Source organism: Crotalus tigris, unplaced genomic scaffold (assembly GCF_016545835.1).
Source record: "Crotalus tigris isolate CLP2741 ecotype Arizona unplaced genomic scaffold, ASM1654583v1 scf7180000020588.15403103151:6194809, whole genome shotgun sequence".
In the NCBI taxonomy this organism is placed as follows: domain Eukaryota; kingdom Metazoa; phylum Chordata; class Lepidosauria; order Squamata; family Viperidae; genus Crotalus; species Crotalus tigris.
Window position 1 is genome coordinate 5,377,465 of NW_024098092.1, and position 19,468 is coordinate 5,396,932.

The window sequence follows — 19,468 nt, forward strand, 5'->3', positions numbered from 1 at the left end:
AACTAGACACCCCCAATTTCTGTATGTTTTAGCCTCCAGCCCCCTGATCAGCTTTGTTGCTCTTCTCTGCACTCCTTCTAAACAAGCCTTCTAGATTTCAACTTTTTGTCAAATCTCATCCTCTGGAGTTATCAGACCAGACCAAAGGCCTTTAAAATGACCTCCTTCTGCCATTCTTATAGCCCTTTATTGCTTTCTTCTGGGTTTTTTCCCCCCCTTCTTGCCCTGTGATTTTTCTCCGCTGTTGTGAACTTCAAATGGTCATTAAAGTCAAGAACCATCTGTAATTTAAAAAAAAAAAATGCTTGGGACGCAGTTTGAACTATTAAAAAACATCAGCACGTGTTTTTTTTTAAAAAAAGCAAACTTCAAAAGACTGGATCAAAGAAGAAATTATTTAAATTTTCAACCTGGTAGATTTATATCTGCTGCCATAAAGCCCACCCAGTTTGACCACTAAGTATGCTCAATTTGTATTCCATAAAAGCCAGCAGGACATGAGTGCCCTAACAGTTTTTCCCACACCTTCACAATAATTATAGCATTGTATCTGATCAAACTGAAATATACAAGAATGATGTTGTGTTTCTTTGCCCAATCTTTTTTTTTAACTTTATTTTGCTCATTAGGGAGCAGATGGACTACATGACATAAGGACAATTACTACATGGCCAGCCCAATTTAGACAAAGTCACCCTGTTACCACCTTCCTCATATTGAGGGGGTTGCCACAGTTAAAATGACTGTGACAGGCTAGCTGACAAGAGCTCACCAATACAAGAAAGGGCAAATATTAGCTTTTAATTGAGATTCTTGCTGCTGCTACAGTGTTTTTCTGCTGAGTTCCTCTGGGGCTCCCAGCCTCTCAATCATCAGCATCTTAGCCTCTCTGCCTGTTATGCAGCTGCTTATAAGGCAGAACGGGGTCTGCAGTCTCTGGAGAGTAAGTTGGCATTTAGATGCCAGCTGACATTGCGTGCCGGACCTATGAAGACCTGTGGGGACGAGGTGGATTTCCACAGATCCAAATTCCCGTGTAAAGGTCGAGGGCCTTTCACCAAGTAAGCTGCACAAACCAGACAGCGGGATTTTTGTCAGGGGGGAAAAAATTATTAGAATATTAGATTAGTATATATTAACACCGTTCTTGCCAAAATTGTTAAGGGAATCACTGCGGTAGAATCCTGAACAGAACACGGAAACCAGTGGAAAGCAATAAAATGATCAGCAAAATCAGTGGAAAAAAACCAGTGTACAGCTTTTCAAAATAGGTGCTATGTGGCTGAATCAGCTTACACATGTCAGGGTGACAAAAGCAGAATCAAAACACGTTGTGTTACTATTCCACATAAGAGATGCTGTTCTCTGAGCCCAGATCTTTTTTTTTTTTTAAAAAAAAAAAAACAGGTTTATGGTAGGCTCCAGAGCACACGAATCACGGCGCATTTATACAGGAAAATTTTTCCCGGCACCACAGCACCACCACTCCCCCTATCCTAGGAATCTAGACCAAACCAAATCCAGAGGAGGCAGGTATGTCTGTACAATTTGGTATCTTCCTCTTATCTCTTGGAAGGGGTCCTCCCACGACCTTAAAAATGGCCAGACTAATGTGCCAAGCGATTTGAGGAAGCACCAAAACAAGCTTTTGTGACTTTCTCATCGCTCCTGGGGGAAACCAAGGTTTAATATAACTTGCAATTCTCCCTCCCTCCACATCTCTGGAAGTAGCTGTTACTATAAATAAATGGTGGATGGATCCAGTTCTTGCAAAGATAAGGTTGGCCTTCAACCACCATTGCCATGAGCTTCCACCCGAATAAATGGGAGAATATTTTGCCTCTCTCTTAACCACGGAACACAATAAAGCATGTCTGACGAACAGATTGATCGACAATTAATTTTGTCTTCGGCAAGGCGGTTAGTCACATCGGTTTATGACCTTCCGAAAATAATGGATTCTTAGGAAATCTAAGATCACTTCTGGAAAGTATCTTGAGAGGACCAAGTCAGCCAGCAGGAGGTCTAACTACTATCATTTCCAAAGCTGCCTCTCTAAAAATGAATAACAACGAATACACGGGGCACAATTCAAGGAAATCAGTTGCGCTCATGTTTGTTAATACATTCTGTCTCGACAAATATTTGTCTATTTGCATCTAGACAAATATTTCTAGATGCAATATACATATATGTATGTATGTATGTATGTATATTCATTTCTTACACACGAAGCTTAACTTTTTAAAATAAGATACCTGCTAAAAGTGCTGCATTTATAGCAAGGTTTTCACATCATGTTAAGCTTCGTTGTTTATGTGAGTCACACTGACAGGGATTTATGCAAATTCTGGACCAAGACACCTAGATTGGGAGGGCTACTACTCTCTGTACTCAGAGATGCGTTATTAAAAACATTCTTAAATAAAAGATTATTAAGCTCTGGGGCCAGGAATCACCTTGCTTTTTGGAAGTTTGGCCACAATCGGACCCTTTTCAAATTGACCCTTGAGATAAGGCTGCCCCAGAGCTACTTTTTCATTCATTTCTGACATGTACAAACACCCAAACCACAGATTTTAGTTGCACCTGTGAAAGAACGCTAGATATACAGACCAACATGCCAGATGAAGGAGATCTTGTAATTCTGCCTCTTTTAAAATTCATAGTAAATCATTTCCTATTATCTAAGGGGCCAAATTTCCAAAATCAGAAGCTCCTGACTGCGGTGGAACATTCCGGATCATAATTTTGACTCCAATAAGTCTAGGATTTCCAACAAACCAGGCAGTGATTACCACAAAAAGTTTTGATCTAGCTACCTCATTTGTGTTCCAACGGTGTCGCTCTTTTGGTAAACTGGAACATTTTGGTAGACATTCAAGGAGCTTTTTCGGTAAAAAGATTTTTACATGACTTCCGTTGCTGTTCCCATGATCATCTAAAAAGGAAAAGAAAAAAAAAGAGTAAAGATGATATATTTGCGTGAGAAACAAGCATCCAAACCGTTTGATATATTCCCCCCCCCCACTGACTCCAAAGGTCAAATCCATATGCACACAAAGAGACTTCATTCTACAATTTGTCATCTTAAAAATGCAATAGCTGGCATCGTCACTCCCCAGCTGTAGAAAAATAAATGGCCATCGTGGTGTGTCAATTCCTTGAAGTCAAAGGGCAGGCTCGGTTTATGGACTCAAGAAATATAAATATATAAACAAGCGATTGAACTTTCCAACTTTACAGAGTTGCCATCAGCTTTCCACTGATGCAGTGCAGGAAATCTCATCCATAAGAGCAAATTTCAGAGAATTAAGCTGCGAGAAGATTGTTAGGAAGAATAGGCTCCCATTTGTCTTAGTCCTTTTATATAAAGCAGCCTTCCAAACTGATAACCCTTTGGTTAGCTACAAATTTCAGGCGGTCGTCAACTTACATTTTCGTTTAGTGACCGTTCCAAGTTACAGTGGCACTGGAAAAAGTGACCTAGGACCATTTTTTCACCCTTACGACCGCTGCAGCCTCCCCGTGGGCACGTGATCAAAATTCAGGCGCTTGGCAAACTGATTCGTATTTACGACGGCCGCAATGTTCTGGGATCACGGGATCAGCTTCTGACCAGCAAACTCAATGGGGAAGCCAGATTCACTTAACAGCCTGTTCTAACTTAACGACTGCAGTGATTCAACGGGTGGCAAGGAAGGTCGTAAAATGGGTCAAGACTTGCTTAACAGCTGCCTTGCTCAGCCGCAGAAATTCTGGGCTCCGTTGTGGTCGTAAGCTGAGGACTAGCCATATACACACTTGTATTTCAGGTTTAGAAGCTATTTCTGCTTATCACTCCTGTACGGCTTGCGGGGGGGAAAAAAACCTTAATGTACAGTTTCCCACAGATAACCAGCTCTGAAGCTGCCCAACTGGCATCCACTGATTTTTACAAACAGTGCGTTTTTTAATAGCGAAGATGGTTCACTACAAGCCTGAAGTTAACCGTGGCACTAAAGTCCTCCAGTTGCAATGTAGGGCTGTGAAAGTTGGACCATAAGAAAGGCTGAGCGCCAAAGAATGGAGGCCTTTGAACTATGGTGCTGGAGAAGACTCCTGCGAGTCCCTTGGACTGCAAGGCGTTCAAACCGGTCAGTCCTAGAAGAGATCAACCCCGACTGCTCTTTAGAAGGCCAGATCCTGAAGTTGAAACTCAAATACTTTGGCCACCTAATGAGAAGGAAGGACTCACTGGAGAAGGGCCTAATGCTGGGAAAGATTGAGGGCAATAGAAGAAGGGGACGACAGAGAATGAGATGGCTGGATGGAGTCACTGAAGCAGTAGGTGAGAACTTAAATGGACTCCAGAAGATGGTAGAGGACAGGAAGACCTGGAGGAACGTTGTCCATGGGGTCGCGATGGGTCGGACACGACTTCGCAATTAACAACAACAACAACAAAGTCCTCCCACCCCTGGGCTCGGGGCCTGGTCAGCGAGGCCTCCTGTTCTAACGCAGAGCAGCAGTAAGTTAATCACGTAATTACAACTTTGATTCTGTTCTCCTTTTTTCTTTTTTACTTTATAAGCAGAAAGCAGAAAGGCCTGTGTGTTCTCTCTCTCACTGAAGGGAAGCCAGGCATGGTCTGTACAGGCAACCGACAGCTTATTTCTCTCTCAATAAGAGCTTCACACCAGCTGTGGATGGAGCATGTTAGAAAATATCGCATTTGAACCCAAGAGACGGCTGATTAATAAACTCGGCAGGAAATGCCTAGTCAAGTGGGCTGTGTTTGTTTTGCGAAGAAAGAGAACAGCTAGCGTTGTACCCGGCTGCAATTTTCAGCTGACGTTTCCTATTCTTTCTTCCTTTTTTTAACGTATTTTTATTTCCTCCCCAAGTATTTCTATTAAAAGTTCTTTTAAAAAGGAAGATTTTAAAAAAAAAACTAATGTAAAAAAAGTAAAAAAGAAAAGGCTCAAAGTACTAATAATAGTAATAATAGTAATAAAGTTGGAAGGGACCTTGGAGGTCATCTAGTCCAACCCCCTGCTGAGGCAGGAAACCCTAGACCATTTTCAGACAAATGGCTCTCCAGTCTCTTCTTAAAAACTTCCAGCAAAAGAAAGAAGTGAAACAAAAATAGAAAAGGAAAAAAAAACAACCAGAAGAACACCTCGACTTACAGCAGCACTGAAAAAAGCGACTTATGACCGTTAAGAACTGCAGTGATTCACTTAACAACCGTGGCAAGCCAGCTAGGAAAGTCGTAAAGGGCAACCCATGTGATCCCAGGGAGGCTGAAAGAAACGTGTTACACACACGTCAGAGGCCCAGCGACCAATTTGCGATCATGTGGAGTCGTTACGCTGCGTCGGTTAAGGGCGAGGACTGTCTGCAAGTCAAGTTGCAACGGTCACTAAATGAACGGTCGTTAAGTCAAGCATACAAACTGAGCTGTAGCGGACAAATTCTGGGCCTGGAGAAGACAAGGGGACTGGCAAAGGGGGCGGGAGCATGCTCCAGTGCTCCAGTGGGCCTTGTTGGAAGTCCAAATTGACCTTTCCGTAAAATGTGAGCTGCTGTTAATGTGTTTCCCGCGCTTTGATCCTCCCTATCGAATTAAACTGTGCAACCTTTTGTCCAATTAGCTGAATGGGCTTGCGGTACCGGAGGTCCATATTTCTAAAATGCACCTTCCAAGGGGGGGGGAAAAACCCCTCATCCTTAAGCAGTGGGAGATGAACGACTAGATGGACACCGAGACCTTATTATTCAAGAATATTATTCTCACTCTGCAGAGGAAACATAAAAGGAATGAGGTGCCCAGCTGAGATATAAAAACACATAGCACAGGAACATTTTTAAAGGCATTTTAGAACTGTAGGTGAGAAGTAATGACAAAAAAGGCGGCAATAGCTTCTTGTCAAGCTCAGTACACAGTATCTCAAATAATTCCCCCCCCCCCCATGGGGACTCTAAACCTGTAAAACTTATCCTGTGCTTTCCAGCACTTGAGAAACAACGATTAAGGCCTAGGTTTATCATCACACAAGTCCAGGCAGGCACAGACACTTTAGTTGTAAAAATGGGGGGGAGGGAAACACAGCCCGATTATACTACTAAGGTAAAGGCAAAGTGGAGAAGAATTATGCCCACTGATGGCACAGCCACCTCTGCACTCCAGTCTGGAGTCTTCTACAGACAACAGCACCGCACAACTAGAAGACAGAGTAGTAGAGTTGGAAGGGACCTTGGAGGTCTTCTAGTCCAGCCCCTGCCCGAGCAGGAGGCCCTAGATCATTTCAATTAGTCAAAATAAGAGCAGGAAGGGACCTTGGAGGTCTTCTAGTCCAACCCCCTGCTCAGGCAGGAGACCCTCTCCCTATCCAGTCTCTTCTTGGACCTCCAGTGATGGAGCAGCCACAACATCTGGAGGAAAGTCGTTTCGCTGATTAAATGGTTCTTTTTATCAGGAAATGTCTCCTTAATTCTAAGTTGGTTCTTTCTTTAATGATCTTCCACCCAGCAATGAAAATTTTGGGCTCAGCTGTGTGGTCGTAAGTGAAGGACTCTCTGTAACCTTTTCTTCACACGATTGCAGTTACTCTAAGGTGTGCGTTATGCCTTTTACCACCACGCTGCCTTGCAACCCAAAACACTGCTCTCATCACCCATCATAAGAACCCCATCAATATCCGGCAATTTCCCCTCCCTGGGGGCTCTTTGGATTCATCAATACCGTTAGAACTTTGGACTTTAACGATCTCGGGGAGCCTGCAAAGTCTTTTATCTCTGATCTGTATTACAAGATGTTCTAGATTTATATTTGGCGTGCTTAACTTTACTTCCACTGTGATCCTCAGATCCAGGAGAGGAATAACCCGTGCTTTAATGCGCGGGCAAAGAGGCAGGACGAATCATAAAGAACTATAATTATTCCTATCTTAGGTTGTACAATTGTGGGTTGTTGTTTTTTTTTGTGCTGATATGTTACATAGGTTGAATGCAAACATGGGCGGGGAGGGCTTGGGACTTTTTTCCCTGGTTTGGCTCATCTCAGATTCAGAGTATATACCCTTAAAATGCTAAATATCTCCTGTTAATGCAAATACGAGTAGGTACGATTGCAAACGTCTGTTGCTATCAAAGACAGTTGTTAAGTGAGGTTTGCCCCATGTTACAACTTCCCTTGCCACGGTCCTTAAGCGAATCCGGCTTCGCTTGTCAGACAGTCGCAAAGATCCTGGGACGCAGCAACCGTCATAAATAGGAGTCACTCAATTTTGATTGTGTGACTACATGGGAATGGCGCAACCATTGTAAGCAGTGATGGGATTCAAATAGGTGAACAACCGGTTCTCTGTGTGGATGCCGCTTCTGGAAGTCCGTTCTGGGCCTGGGCAACCAAAAATTAGCTACCGGTTCTGCTGAAGTGGTACGAACCGGCTGAATCCCACCACTGGTTGTAAGGGTGCAAAACAATCCTAAATTGCTTTTTTCAGTGCCGCTGTAGCTTTGAATGGTCATTAAACGGACAGTTGTAATGCGAGGACTGCCTGCATGCCATTTCTACGACCACCTCACTCAACCGAGTGATTTTCAGCAGCTCACAGATCTACAATTTTAAAACAATTGAACAATTTAAAATTAAATTTAAATGATTTCCCCCCCCCAAAAAAAACCCTATTAACACAATGAAAACACCCAGGAAATATATACGCTGGGAAGAGACCGCAGAGTGAAAGGTTACTTCATCCAAGCATTGGCTGGCTGGGGAATTCTGGGAGTTGAAGTCCACCCAACTTCCAGCCATCGAAGTTGGGGGGGGGAAACACCGCTTTGAAGAATCAAGGCTGTTTCATGAATGCTAATCATAGCATTTCAAAAACCTGCAACGGCGTTGAACATGCAGCCATATAATTTCTCGCAGTCTCACAGGTAACCAGTTCCTCCCAATCAATGTGCAGATGATTCATACAAACCTTGACAACAACCAGCCCACTTCCCGATATAAAAAGAGTCTGATGGGTGAACCTTACACAAAGCTGAGGCTTGACAAGCATTATTCCAGCTTCACAAACTTTCCCCACCAGTGCGCCCACTCGGCTTGACTAGTAAGACTATAATTCTGCTCTTTTGATTAGTAGAACTTTTTGTTTTTTTTAAAGCTACCTGGTTCAAAATTCTACGACGGTTTTCACGCGCTCAAGGAAGGGAGGAAGGAAGAGCATTACAGTGAAGAAATAGAGAGCACAAATTTATATCCATTAGTGAAAAGCAGAGTATTACCAAGTAGATATGAACATCCTTTAATAAGTATTTAGCAACATGGTCTTCAAAGCAGACACTGAGGAACAAAACGGCTTTTGCTTAATTCTTCCAAGCTGTGATAAATCTCTGTCTAGGTTAGAACAGAATAGAATAACAGAGTTGGAAGGGACCTTGGAGGTCTTCCAGTCCAACCCCCTGATCAGGCAGGCTGTCCAGTCTCTTCTTAAAAACTTCCAGTGTTGGAGCATTCACCGCTTCTGGAGGAAAGTTGTTCCACTGGTTAATTGTTCTCACTGCCAAGGTGGTGTTCCTTCATATCATCAGGTAGGAAATTGCCTGGTAAAAAGCAGCACCCAACAGTACAGAGGAGGAGGAGGAGGAGGAGGAGGAGAAGAAGAAAATAATAAATAAAGATAATAATAAAGATGATGATGTTGGAAGGGACCTTGGAGGTCATCTAATCCAACCCCCTTCATCTAGTCCAACTCCCCTTTGACTTATAACCATTGATTTAGTGACCGTTCAAAATTCAGGGTCATTTTTCACACTTAGGACCATAGTAGCATGTGATCAAAATTCAGACGCTTGGCAAACTGGCTCGCTTAGGAATGGAAATTGTGGGTTTTTCCAAAGTCTCTTTTTCTGACCGTTAAGCAAACTGTGGGCTCCTGCCTCTTTTTATTTAATTGTTTCCTAGGCAGCCCGCCCTTTTGTCTTTCCCCAAGGTCATTCACACATTCCATTGTACTTCTGTATACAATCACATAAAATAGACACTGATGATAAGACACAAAAATCTTCAGCTCTGCCTACCAAAATGATTCCATTTCTCAAAGGAATAGTCACACTATCGGCCACATTGGGAGTTTCCCTATTGTAATTAACATTTTAAAACCATTAGCATTATCTATTAAGCATCTCAGTATTTTATACACAGCCAGAGTTTGGGCATGCTGGAGTTAACAGGTTTAAAAGTGTTTCTTTCCCATGAACTAATGTAATGAATTGCCTGGTTTTAAAGTGTTTACAAGCAGTTTAATAATAATTCTGAGGTGATGCTTTGATTTATAAAAAAAAACACTTTAGCTATATTAAAATAGGCTTTGCTCATTCCGAATTTTAGCTCAAAAAGTTCTGGATGATGGAAATATATTTTGAGAAATTTATGCAGTGCAGGAAATTAAGATAGTGTTTTTTGTACGTTTGTTTTATTTGCCAAAGAGAAGTCAAATAAATGTGGTAAATTAGATTGCAATCTATTTAGGACACTATTTGTGATTCGGTGAAGAGCAATTAATTAGGCCGCTCCTGCCCAGAATTTCTCTCGTTTTCGTACGTATCAATCTCCGTTAGTAGTCATCCTGCATCTGGTAACGGTGAAACCTGTAAGTTAATTATGCAAAGCACAACAAACAAGTTTTCCACGATCCAAACTGAATCAACTACCTATCAACCTCATATTCTAGTATTTTAATAATTTGCAAGCAATCCACATTTGCATAATTTCATCAACTAAAATCTTTCCTCACCAGATATTACCCCAAATAGTTTCACCTTTCTCTGATGTGAAACATCTTCAAAGTCTTTACAGGGAGTCCTCGACTTACCACAATGGATCCCCAAATTTCCGTCACTAAGTGAGACATTTGTTAAGCGGGTTTTGCCCCACTTGACAACTTTTTTTGCCACAGTTGTTAAGTAAAGCGCTGCAGCTGTTAGTCACACGGTCGTTAAATGAATCCAGCTTGGCTTGTCAGAAGGTCACTGAAGAGGATCACGTGACCCTGGGACACTGCAACCGTCGTAAATGTGAGTCAGTTGCCAAGCACCTCAATTTTGAGCCTGCGACCATGGGGATTTGGCAACGATCATAAGTGTGAAAAATGGCTCCTAATTTCCAGTGCCGTTGTAATAATCACAAGAAATTCTCTCCAAAGCTCACGCAAGGGCTTCCAACAACCGGGCATCAAATAATACAAGCAGAGAGAGTTAAAGAAAAGAGTCAAATTAAAATCTCAATAGATTTTAGTATGGCTGTGTACTTCTTTGGACTGAATTCCAAAAAGGGGGGAGAGGTTTGAAACCAAAGTCTCTATTAGCGACCCTTTAAAACAGCCACATCTTTTCCCATGGCTGCCCTCTGCACCTGCCCCATGATCCTGGAAAAACACATTGGGGGGGTTTCTTCAACTGAACACAATGCAACCGCTTATTCCTAATAAATGTTTCTGTATCAAAAGCAACCAAAAGCCAGTCAAATCCTCAGCTCCCTAGTTTTATTTACTGTTAACAGTTTCTAGAATAGAGTCAGCCTGCTTCTCCCTTAGCTTTAAATTGCCCACAAAAATCTTCATCTTTCAATGCAGCTGCAGCAGGAGCTGGATAGTGAAGAAGGGGTGCAGAAAATTGCAGTTGAACTCTTCCTTTTGGCAGAAAAGATGACAGCCAAGTCCTGTTTTAAACACTTTTGTCTTCCAGCAGACCTTTCAATAATACCTACTATTACATTTGAAGGAAAAATAAATAAATAAATCAAACTTCATATGCACCTAATGCTCAAGGGAACGCTCGGTAAGGCACTTTTCTTGCACAAATATCCAAAAGTTCCAACCATGAAAATGGGATCAGAATAATCTGCTGGGTTAGTGCAGAAATGTCTCTCCTTGCCACCTTGTCAGGCCTTTGCACCATCATTGTAAGAGAAATGAGCCCTTGTATACTTTTGACAGAGGTTCAGTATCTTATGAGTAGGTAGTAAACACTGTATTCTTCCAGGAGAGAGAGAACAAGAACACCGTTAATAAGATCAACTCACTACGATTACGACAAATATTTATTACACGTAGCGCCCGCTGTCCAGAAACACCTCAAGTTTCTGCAAAGACGGTGTAGCCCTTTTTAAAGAGTCTGTAATAAACCTGGTTTCATTTAGCCAGAGAAAGATAATGCCCTACCAAGAATAGGATGTTCCCTCTCACTCTTTCCAAGGAGCAGAACTTGAAATATGGCAGGTACAGAGGGGGGGGGAGCAATGAAAACACAGTATGTCCTGAGGGGACTCAAGAAATAAAGTTCATAAGGAATATATTTTATTCTCTCTTATTTTGTAAGTGTAAGACCATCCTTCAAATTCATTTTACTACTGGTGCTTACAGCTGGCTGGGGGGGGGAGGAGAGGGGGGGGGGAAACCACATTGGGACATTTCAGAGGGCCATTAAGTGAGAGAGAGATCATAGCAGGAGGAAACTGCAGGATGGGAATGGATGCTTGCAATGGGCCTTCATTCATACTGAGCTGTAGGAACGGGCTGAATACTGAATTATTGTAAGTCCTCATCTTACAATAATTCATTTAGTGACCATTCAACGGCACTGAAAAAAGTGACTTAGGACCAGTTTTCAGACTTACGACCTTTGCAGCATCCCCAAGATCATGGGATCAAGATTCTGATGCTTGGCAAAGGGTTCATACTTACGACCGTTGCAGTCTCCCGGGGTGATGTGATCTCCTTTTGCGACCTTCTGACCAGCAATGGGGAGGTTATTATCAACTGCAGCCATTCACTTAACCACTGAGGCAAGTAAGGTCGTAAAATGGGACAAAATTCATTTAACAGAAATTTTGGGCTTAATCGTGGTTTTAAGATGACAACTAGCTGAATTGTCACCAAGAAAATAACACAGATGTAGCCCAGGAAATCAGTAAGATTTCCATTTTTACCGCACAAGGAAATGATTTCTCAACCGGGGGGAAAAAAGGCGACTGAGCATCTATCTAAAAGCTTGGAAGGTGAATCTACCACTCTCCATGTACCCTGTTTCAGCAACATTATCCTAGCTGATGTCATTCTTACTGCGAGATAGACATCCTGAAACCCGATAGATCCAGTTGTGTGGACAGTTACAAATAATGAATTAAAGGAATCAAAGCAGCAACTCAAAATTGTTTTTAAAAGCGTTATGTTGGACTACACTGTTTGCTGGACATGCAGAGGATTCGTCTCGGACACTAGAAGTATCAATGCTGGGAAAAGTAGTAAACGGTCTTCCCTATCCTATCATTTTAATCTCCTAATCCAGGAGTCTTCAAACTTGGCCACTTTTAAGACTTGTGGACTTCAACTCCCAGAATTCCTCAGCCAGCCATTCTGGGAGTTGAAGTCCACAAGTCTTAAAGTTTGAGGACCCCTGTCCTAATCCATACACTAAATAAATAATCTCATCCTCATTTGTACATTAGTGAATAAACAGTATAGGGGTGGGACCTCTGAGGCGGTATTGTGCAAGTTACAATCAGCCTGCCTCCAAAAGTGGTGAATGCTCCAACACTGGAAGTCTTTAAGAAGAGACTGGACAGCCATTTGTCCAAAATGGTATAGGGTTTCCTGCCTGAGCAGGGGGTTGGACTAGATGACCTCCAAGGTCCCTTCCAACATTATTATTATTATTATTATTATTATTATTATTATTATTATTATTATTATTACAACTTATGCAGAATTTGCACTCAGCGGTATTCTACTTATTGCAAAAGTTGATGGCAGGTATTAAAAGTAGAATCATTTCTTTTTTTTTCAGCCCTATCTAAGATCAGAAATAAGAAGACAATGGTCCTCACAAAGTTATGCTAATGCCTGAAAAACTGCAATGGAAAGAAAATCACAACATATGGCGTGTATTTTGTTTTTTAACACATGGGCCCTAATGTTTAATCTCAGCAATAAGCAACGCCAAATTGTTACGATGGCTCTATTATTACATCCCTGTTATTGCATCCCTAGGGTTGAAGTTTGGACGCATCTCACCACTAAAGTCATCTTGTATTTTATTACTTTTGAAGCCGGTATGCAAAAAAGCAACTTTGGTTACAACTGACAACTCAGCAAACGTACGTCATCAGACAGAGGAGGGACACTGAACTGTCAAGTGTTCTACAGCTTAATAAACCTCGAACATTTAACCCCTTAAAAGGTTTGCTTTAGCAACTTATTTTAAAAAGCCATTGTGAACAGTCAAATATACTACCTCAAAATCTGTATTTTTTTTTTTAAAGGAATCTCCTAATATTTCCATTACAGATATCACCAACAGTACATCACCACCCCCTTGTGGATATGAATTAAAAGCTGTTGCTTCTGAATTTCAAAAACTATATTCTTTGGGGGCAATCTTCACCAGGAATGTTCAGGATTGACCTGTTTCACTCACAAACGTTGACGGTTATCGGTCTATATTCATTCAAAGATCAAGTGAAGTCTCATCGGCCTTAGCTTTACATCAAAGCTTTGTATGTTTGGAAGAATGCAACAAAAATGCCTTGATTTATGTAACATTGTTCCAAAACCTATGGCTCTGTTAGTGACTAGAGAAAGCAATTGATACGTTGTTTTAATAGGAAGCTTTCCATTCCTATCAAAATTCATCTCAAATCAAATAATGGACACGGGACCAAACTGGAGAGAGACATGAATTAAAGCACACGCAACACCTACATTTGATAAAGGCCCGCTGGTATTCTCTTCAGTGAAATGACACCACTTTTCAGTTTAAAAAAAAAAAAGGAAGAGTTTTTGTTGTTTCAATATCCAAAACAAACAGACTTCAAATCCACAGCCGCTTATGGCTTTCACTGACCAGCTTTCTTCAATTTGGTGCCCCATTGGATGTCTTGACCTTCTCGCCCCATCATATCCAGCACAAATAGAGGGCAGGAGATTGCGGGATGACTGCAATGTCCCTACCGTATTATTTTCATTACACTAATTTTTTCAGGCACTAGTTATTTCCAGTTCTAGCTACCAGGCTCTCCACTGCTCTAAAAATGACTTGGGTCAAAAACATCTTCTGGACTGAAAAGAGCGGAGCCTCTGTGATCGACGCACGGTGCAAATATTTTGTAGGACAGCGGCGGCAACTCAGGCAAACACGTTCAGGAAGATGTTATAAATACACAGCGTTGCCCGTAGGTGAGACGAAAGGAGGCACACAAGGACAAATACTAGCCTTGATTAAGCCCATCTACCACAACGGATATCTATGATTTCCACCCCACCCCACCCCCATCAATAAGGACACCGATTTAGGTTTAACTTTGCAAGGGGGCGGAGATGGAAATATTGCTCAGTGGGGCAACCTCAGTTGAAAAGCACACGAAGATGGAATTTTTTCACAATGTTTAATTTCAGAAATGAAGCATATGTCATCTTCCAGGCTCTCTGAGACAGAATCTAGTATGGACAATATGAAAAAGAGGCAGGATTTGCTACGTTTCTCTGATGGAACAGCATCACGTGTGAAATTGCCTTATACCAAGCTAGTCCTTCGACTCATCTTTATGTCCTCGCACTAGCGGGGGGGGGGATCCAGTCTTTTGCCTCTCCTTGAATCCTGCAAAGGCTTTCCAAAACCTCTTGTAGCCAAAGAGATTCTAAGAGATTTGCAGATGGCAGGAATTCAATCCAGGAGCATCAATGCCCATTTTTTAAAAAGCTACACCTTACAATGACAGCTGTCACCCTTTCTCCCCCCTCTCTTGAAACACCTGAACAGCTGACTCCACACTTACGGTGTGCACGGATACCTTCAGGAAATAGGTTCAAGCCTCCACGTAAGATGAGGCAAAGAGCAGCGATGCCTCGCCAACAAGTGAGGTGCGTAACTGCAGGCTACGTACGGTTCACCAGCATTTAGGCCAGACCGGCAAGGATTGCTGGCATATGTGTGGGAGAACCAACATCCCGGCTCCCGGGGTAGATGGGAATGGAAGCACCATCAACCATGACCGTATATTGGTCCTCTCTCAACTATTTACAGCCAGAAACAGAGGCAGCCATAAAACCGAGAGGGTCAGTCCCTGTTCTCTTCGAGTTTACACTCTATGAACAGGGAGACGGGGGGGGGGGGAGGAAGAAGGCATTATATTGAAAGCACTAAATGTAGGCCAGTGATGACCCCCAAATCCTGCGAAGGTAGTTTTATACGTGTGTGTGTGTGTGTGTGTGTGTGTGTGTGTGTTTATGTGTATATATGTTGTGTCTGGATGGATGGAAGACACAGAGAAAGAGAGATGACAAGATACAGACAGGATATAGATAGGTAGGTAGGTAGATAGATGATAGGTGGGTAGGTAGGTAGATAGGTAGGTACACAGATAGGTAAGACAGACACGATAGATGATACAGACAGGCAGAAATGAGGGATGGACAGATGGACCGATAGACAGAGATGAGATTGATAGATTATAGATGATAAAGATTGGTATAGCTAGATCAGGAGAGATGCCTTCATACATACATACGTATGTATGCATGTGTATATAAATATATATACAACATACACAAGACTGCACCAATGTCAATTATTTCCCCTTCTCGGTCTGGGAAGGCACGTCCAAGCCCAGATTCTCTCTGCACAGCTCTGGCTTCCGGGAGAAAGGAAGGCACGGAGCACCACATACGCAGGACCCAAAAGGCTCAGAGGGAGGCTTAAATCCCACTTTGGGTTTTGCCTTCTCTTCTCAGCTCCAGGCACAGCGCCAGTCGGTGGTTTCCCCTCGGCCTCCCCTCCCCTCCCCTCCCCTCCCTCCCTCCTCTCGGAGCCCCCCCTCAAAAAACTCCCCCTCTTCCCACCAGGAAGTGCCCCGCTTTCCCTCCCAGCCCCTCCCCCGCCCTCCCTCCGGACCCCCTCCTCAACCTTGGGCACGTGCCCTTGAGGGTCAGGATGCTCAAATCCCCCCCCCTGCTCCCAGTCCTCCCTCCCCGCCCCCCCCCCGCCCCATCCTCGGGTGACCCCTGGAGGCGGCGTCCCACCCTCGGCCAAGCGAGGCAAGGACGGCTGGGGGTGGGATGGGAGGGGGCGCCCTTGCTGGGAGGAAGCCCTCCTGATCGTCGGGGGCGGGAAGGGGGCTTTCCAACTCCGAGGGGATCCCCTTCCACCACCACCACCCCCAAAACGGGGAGGGCTTTCTGGGCGAGGGGGGGGGCGAAGGGAGGGGGAGGAGGGTCTCTCGGTCGCCAGGCAGCGACGCCGGGCCGTCCCCCCCCCCAGACGAGGGAAAGGAGGGAGGGGCGTCTCGGCGGCCCCGCCCCCTCCTCAGGAGTCTCTGGCGCGCGCGCCCCGCCCCTCCCAACTTTGGGGGTCCCGAGGCCTCCTCCTCCTCCTCCTCCTCCTCCCCCCGCCCCCGCGAGAGCCACGGGCGCCCCTCCGGAGAAGGGCGGGAAGGCGAGGAGAAAGGAGGAGGAGGAGGCGGCAATTCCGGAGGGGCCGCGCATGCGCGTTCCCGCCGGTCCCCTCACAGCCAGCCAGCCGCCAGCCAGCCAGTCAATCGGTCGGTCGGTTCGTCCCCCTCAGGCCGCCTGCCCGGCTCTCCCCGCTCACCTTCCGGCTTGTTTTCGGCGGCCATTTCCCCTCCGCGCGCCACATCCTCCTCCGCCGCCTCCTCCTCGCGACCAGGATCCAGGCAGGCGCGCGCGCTGCCGCCGCCGCCGCCGCCGCCGCTGCTGCTGCTGTCGCCGCCTCTCCCGCTGGCCCCGCCCCTTCCTCTCCTTCTCCTCCTCCTCCCGCTTCCGGTTCCGCTCCCGCCCTCCCGGCGACCCGTGGCCGGCTTTTCTTCCCCGCCGTTGCTTTCGGGCGGCCGCTGCTTGCCTAAGCGGCCTGCCTCCGCGAGGGATACCTCCACCGGGCCGGTCTCCGCCGCCTTCTTCGACCCCCTTCTCGTCCTCCTCACGCTCCCTCACACACGCCCGAGGCTGCCATTGGCCGCTGGGCGGGATGGGCGTCGATAGGAACCAATCGGCGCTAAGCGAAGGCGGGCCCGAGGAGAGGATGGGCCTGACTGGCAAGCACGCCGACTTATAGACAGGTGTCTTGACAAGTAGGCGGGGCCAAGGAAAAAAAGGGGAGGCGTATCGGAAGCGCGAGGACAGCTAGGATGAAAGGAGGAGGGGGGAAGAGGAGGCGCTCACGAGTGCGGAGCGAGAGACAGTAGCGAATCGGAGGCTGCAGAGAAAGAGCGATGGCTTGATGATAGCCGTGGCGGCCAATAGGCAGCTGGAAATCCTCTGAGGGGCGGGAAGAAGTCAGTGACGCAAATAGCGGGGAGCACCGGTAGCGCGGCTGAGAGGAGGGAAAGGGGGGGAAGAAGAGCGCGGGCGCTTAGAGGGGGCAGGGCGAAAACCCAGAGGGCGATTTTATTGGCCAGCCGCCTTGACAGGCAGCCGCGCCCTCATCGGCCCGCTAACCCTAAACAAAGCTCCTGATTGGCCCAGACGCAAGGGAGCGGAGCTGCCACCTGGAAAGGGCCGGAGCGAAGCGGCGCGCTGATTGGCTAGCCGCTTCCCCCGGGATCCCGCCTCCCGGAATGCGAGTCTCGTGGCGGCGGGAGGCGTGGGAATTGCAAGGTTCCCTGGATCCCGTGTTAAGGTGGATGCTTTCCTGGAGGGGATCGCGGGTAGCAGCGTTTTGCGGGGCGGTGCATCTTCACAGCAACCGGGGAACCTTTGAAAGCTGGGAATGCAACTTTCCCAGCTGCACGCATTCCAACGGCACATGTGAACGCGTGCACGGAGGCAGGCTTCTCATTAAAATTCTCATTTGGCCCTTATTTTCTTTTCTCTCAGCTCTGGTTGCATCCCTTGACTTGCGACAGCATCCCCACGGTCGCAGGATTAAAATTCAGACCCTTGCAAATTGACTCAAGACGGCCGAAGTGTCCCGGGGTCACGTGATCCCCTTTTGCGCCCTGACAAGCAAAAGTCAATGGGGGAAAGCCAGAATCACTTAACAACTGTGTTACTAGCTTAAGAACTGCAGTGATTTGCTTAACAGCTTTGGCAAGAAAGGTCATAAAATGGGGCAAAACTCATTTAACAACGACTGCCTCGCTTAGCAATCTTTAGCTTAGGAAATTTTAGTAGTTGTGGTTGTAAGCCAAGGACTACATGTAAGCCCCAACAGGCATAGCGAGAAATTATTATGGATCTGACTTTAACCGATAGAGTACGATTAGACCTCATTTTCGAAGGTAAAATATCTGGCATAGCCTTTGTCAGTTTGAATAACATTTGTGATTCTTCTCATCTGGATTTTTCTATCGCCAAATCTCAATCAAATTAGCAAACAGCGAGATCTTTTTTTTCAAAATTATCGTCCGATTTCCCCTGTTGCTTTTTAGAAGACCACTGTAATTTGTTATCTGAAACTTGGTTGAAGTTTCCCCTTATAATGACATTTCCAATTCTTAATGAGTTTAATTTTTGCAATACTGATTGTATAAATGCCGAATGATTGCAGTTGGGGCAATATATTGATCTTATAATTAGATCCTCTCCTTGTAATTCCCTCCTTTATAAACACAAATTTACCCTCATTGCCTCTAACTGAATTAGTATCCCTAAAAGTTTGTAATTCAAACAGCTCTTTCTCTGACGTTGGGAGGGCTGGAAAACCATTCTACACAACGCAACTCTTAATTTTTACAACGCAGTTTCTGTAGCAACAGCGGTATCTGGCTTAATTTCCTGTAGACTTTTGCTAATTCTTTTTGGCATCATTTTTAATTGATCTGTTGCCATTAAGCCTCCATAGCAATATTTAAAGTAGCCATCTCCCAAACCTCCAGGTTTATAAACCACAGGATAATATGGACAGAAGGTGGGAATTTGCATAATACAAACTTTAATTTGTACTAGGTAACAGCATGAGTTTGTGTCCATCAGGTGATAGGACCTGGGACCCTCCCAGGGTCAGTATGAAGTCGAGCAGTTCCCACATTTGAAAAGGGAGGGAGGGAGGAAGGAAGGAAGGAGAAGGACAGAGAAGGGAAGGAAAGAAGGAGGGGATGGAGACAGGAAAGGAAGGAAGGACAAAGGAAGGGGGAAGGAAAGGAGAGAGGATGGAGAAGAGGAAGGAAGGTGAGGAAGGAAGGAAGGAAGGAAGGAAGGAAGGAAGGAAGGAAGGAAGGAAGGAAGGAAGGAAGGAAAAAGAGAGTGGAGGCCACAAGTCTTAAAGCAATCCTGGCCAGGGAATTCTGGGAGTTGTAGTCCACAGGCCTTCCAGTTGCCAAAGTTGGAGATCTCTGCTTTAAAGTACAGGCTGTAAGTCACATGTTTTTGTCCTGTTGTAATTCTGACCAGCCGCTAAACAGTCACAGTTTGAAGACTCTCTCTTTCTTCCTCTGCCTTATGAAAACTGGCTCTGTAACTCCTCGTTC

The 19,468-nt window shown here is 45.0% G+C and overlaps 1 protein-coding gene across 5 annotated transcripts in view; it reads right to left on the reverse strand.

Annotated features, from left to right (window-relative positions):
- CAMTA1 (calmodulin binding transcription activator 1) overlaps positions 1 to 16,984 on the reverse strand; it is a 213,342-nt gene extending 196,358 nt beyond the window's left edge. For all 5 annotated transcript variants that reach the window (XM_039367855.1, XM_039367852.1, XM_039367853.1 and 2 more), the window contains exons 1-2: positions 16,636 to 16,984; positions 2,823 to 2,941 (exon numbers count right to left, since the gene is read on the reverse strand). In XM_039367855.1, the coding sequence (XP_039223789.1) occupies positions 2,823 to 2,941; positions 16,636 to 16,660 (144 nt within the window). In that variant the 5' untranslated portion in view covers positions 16,661 to 16,984. The remainder of the gene's footprint in view (positions 1 to 2,822; positions 2,942 to 16,635) is intronic.
- Positions 16,985 to 19,468: the final 2,484 nt, after the last annotated feature.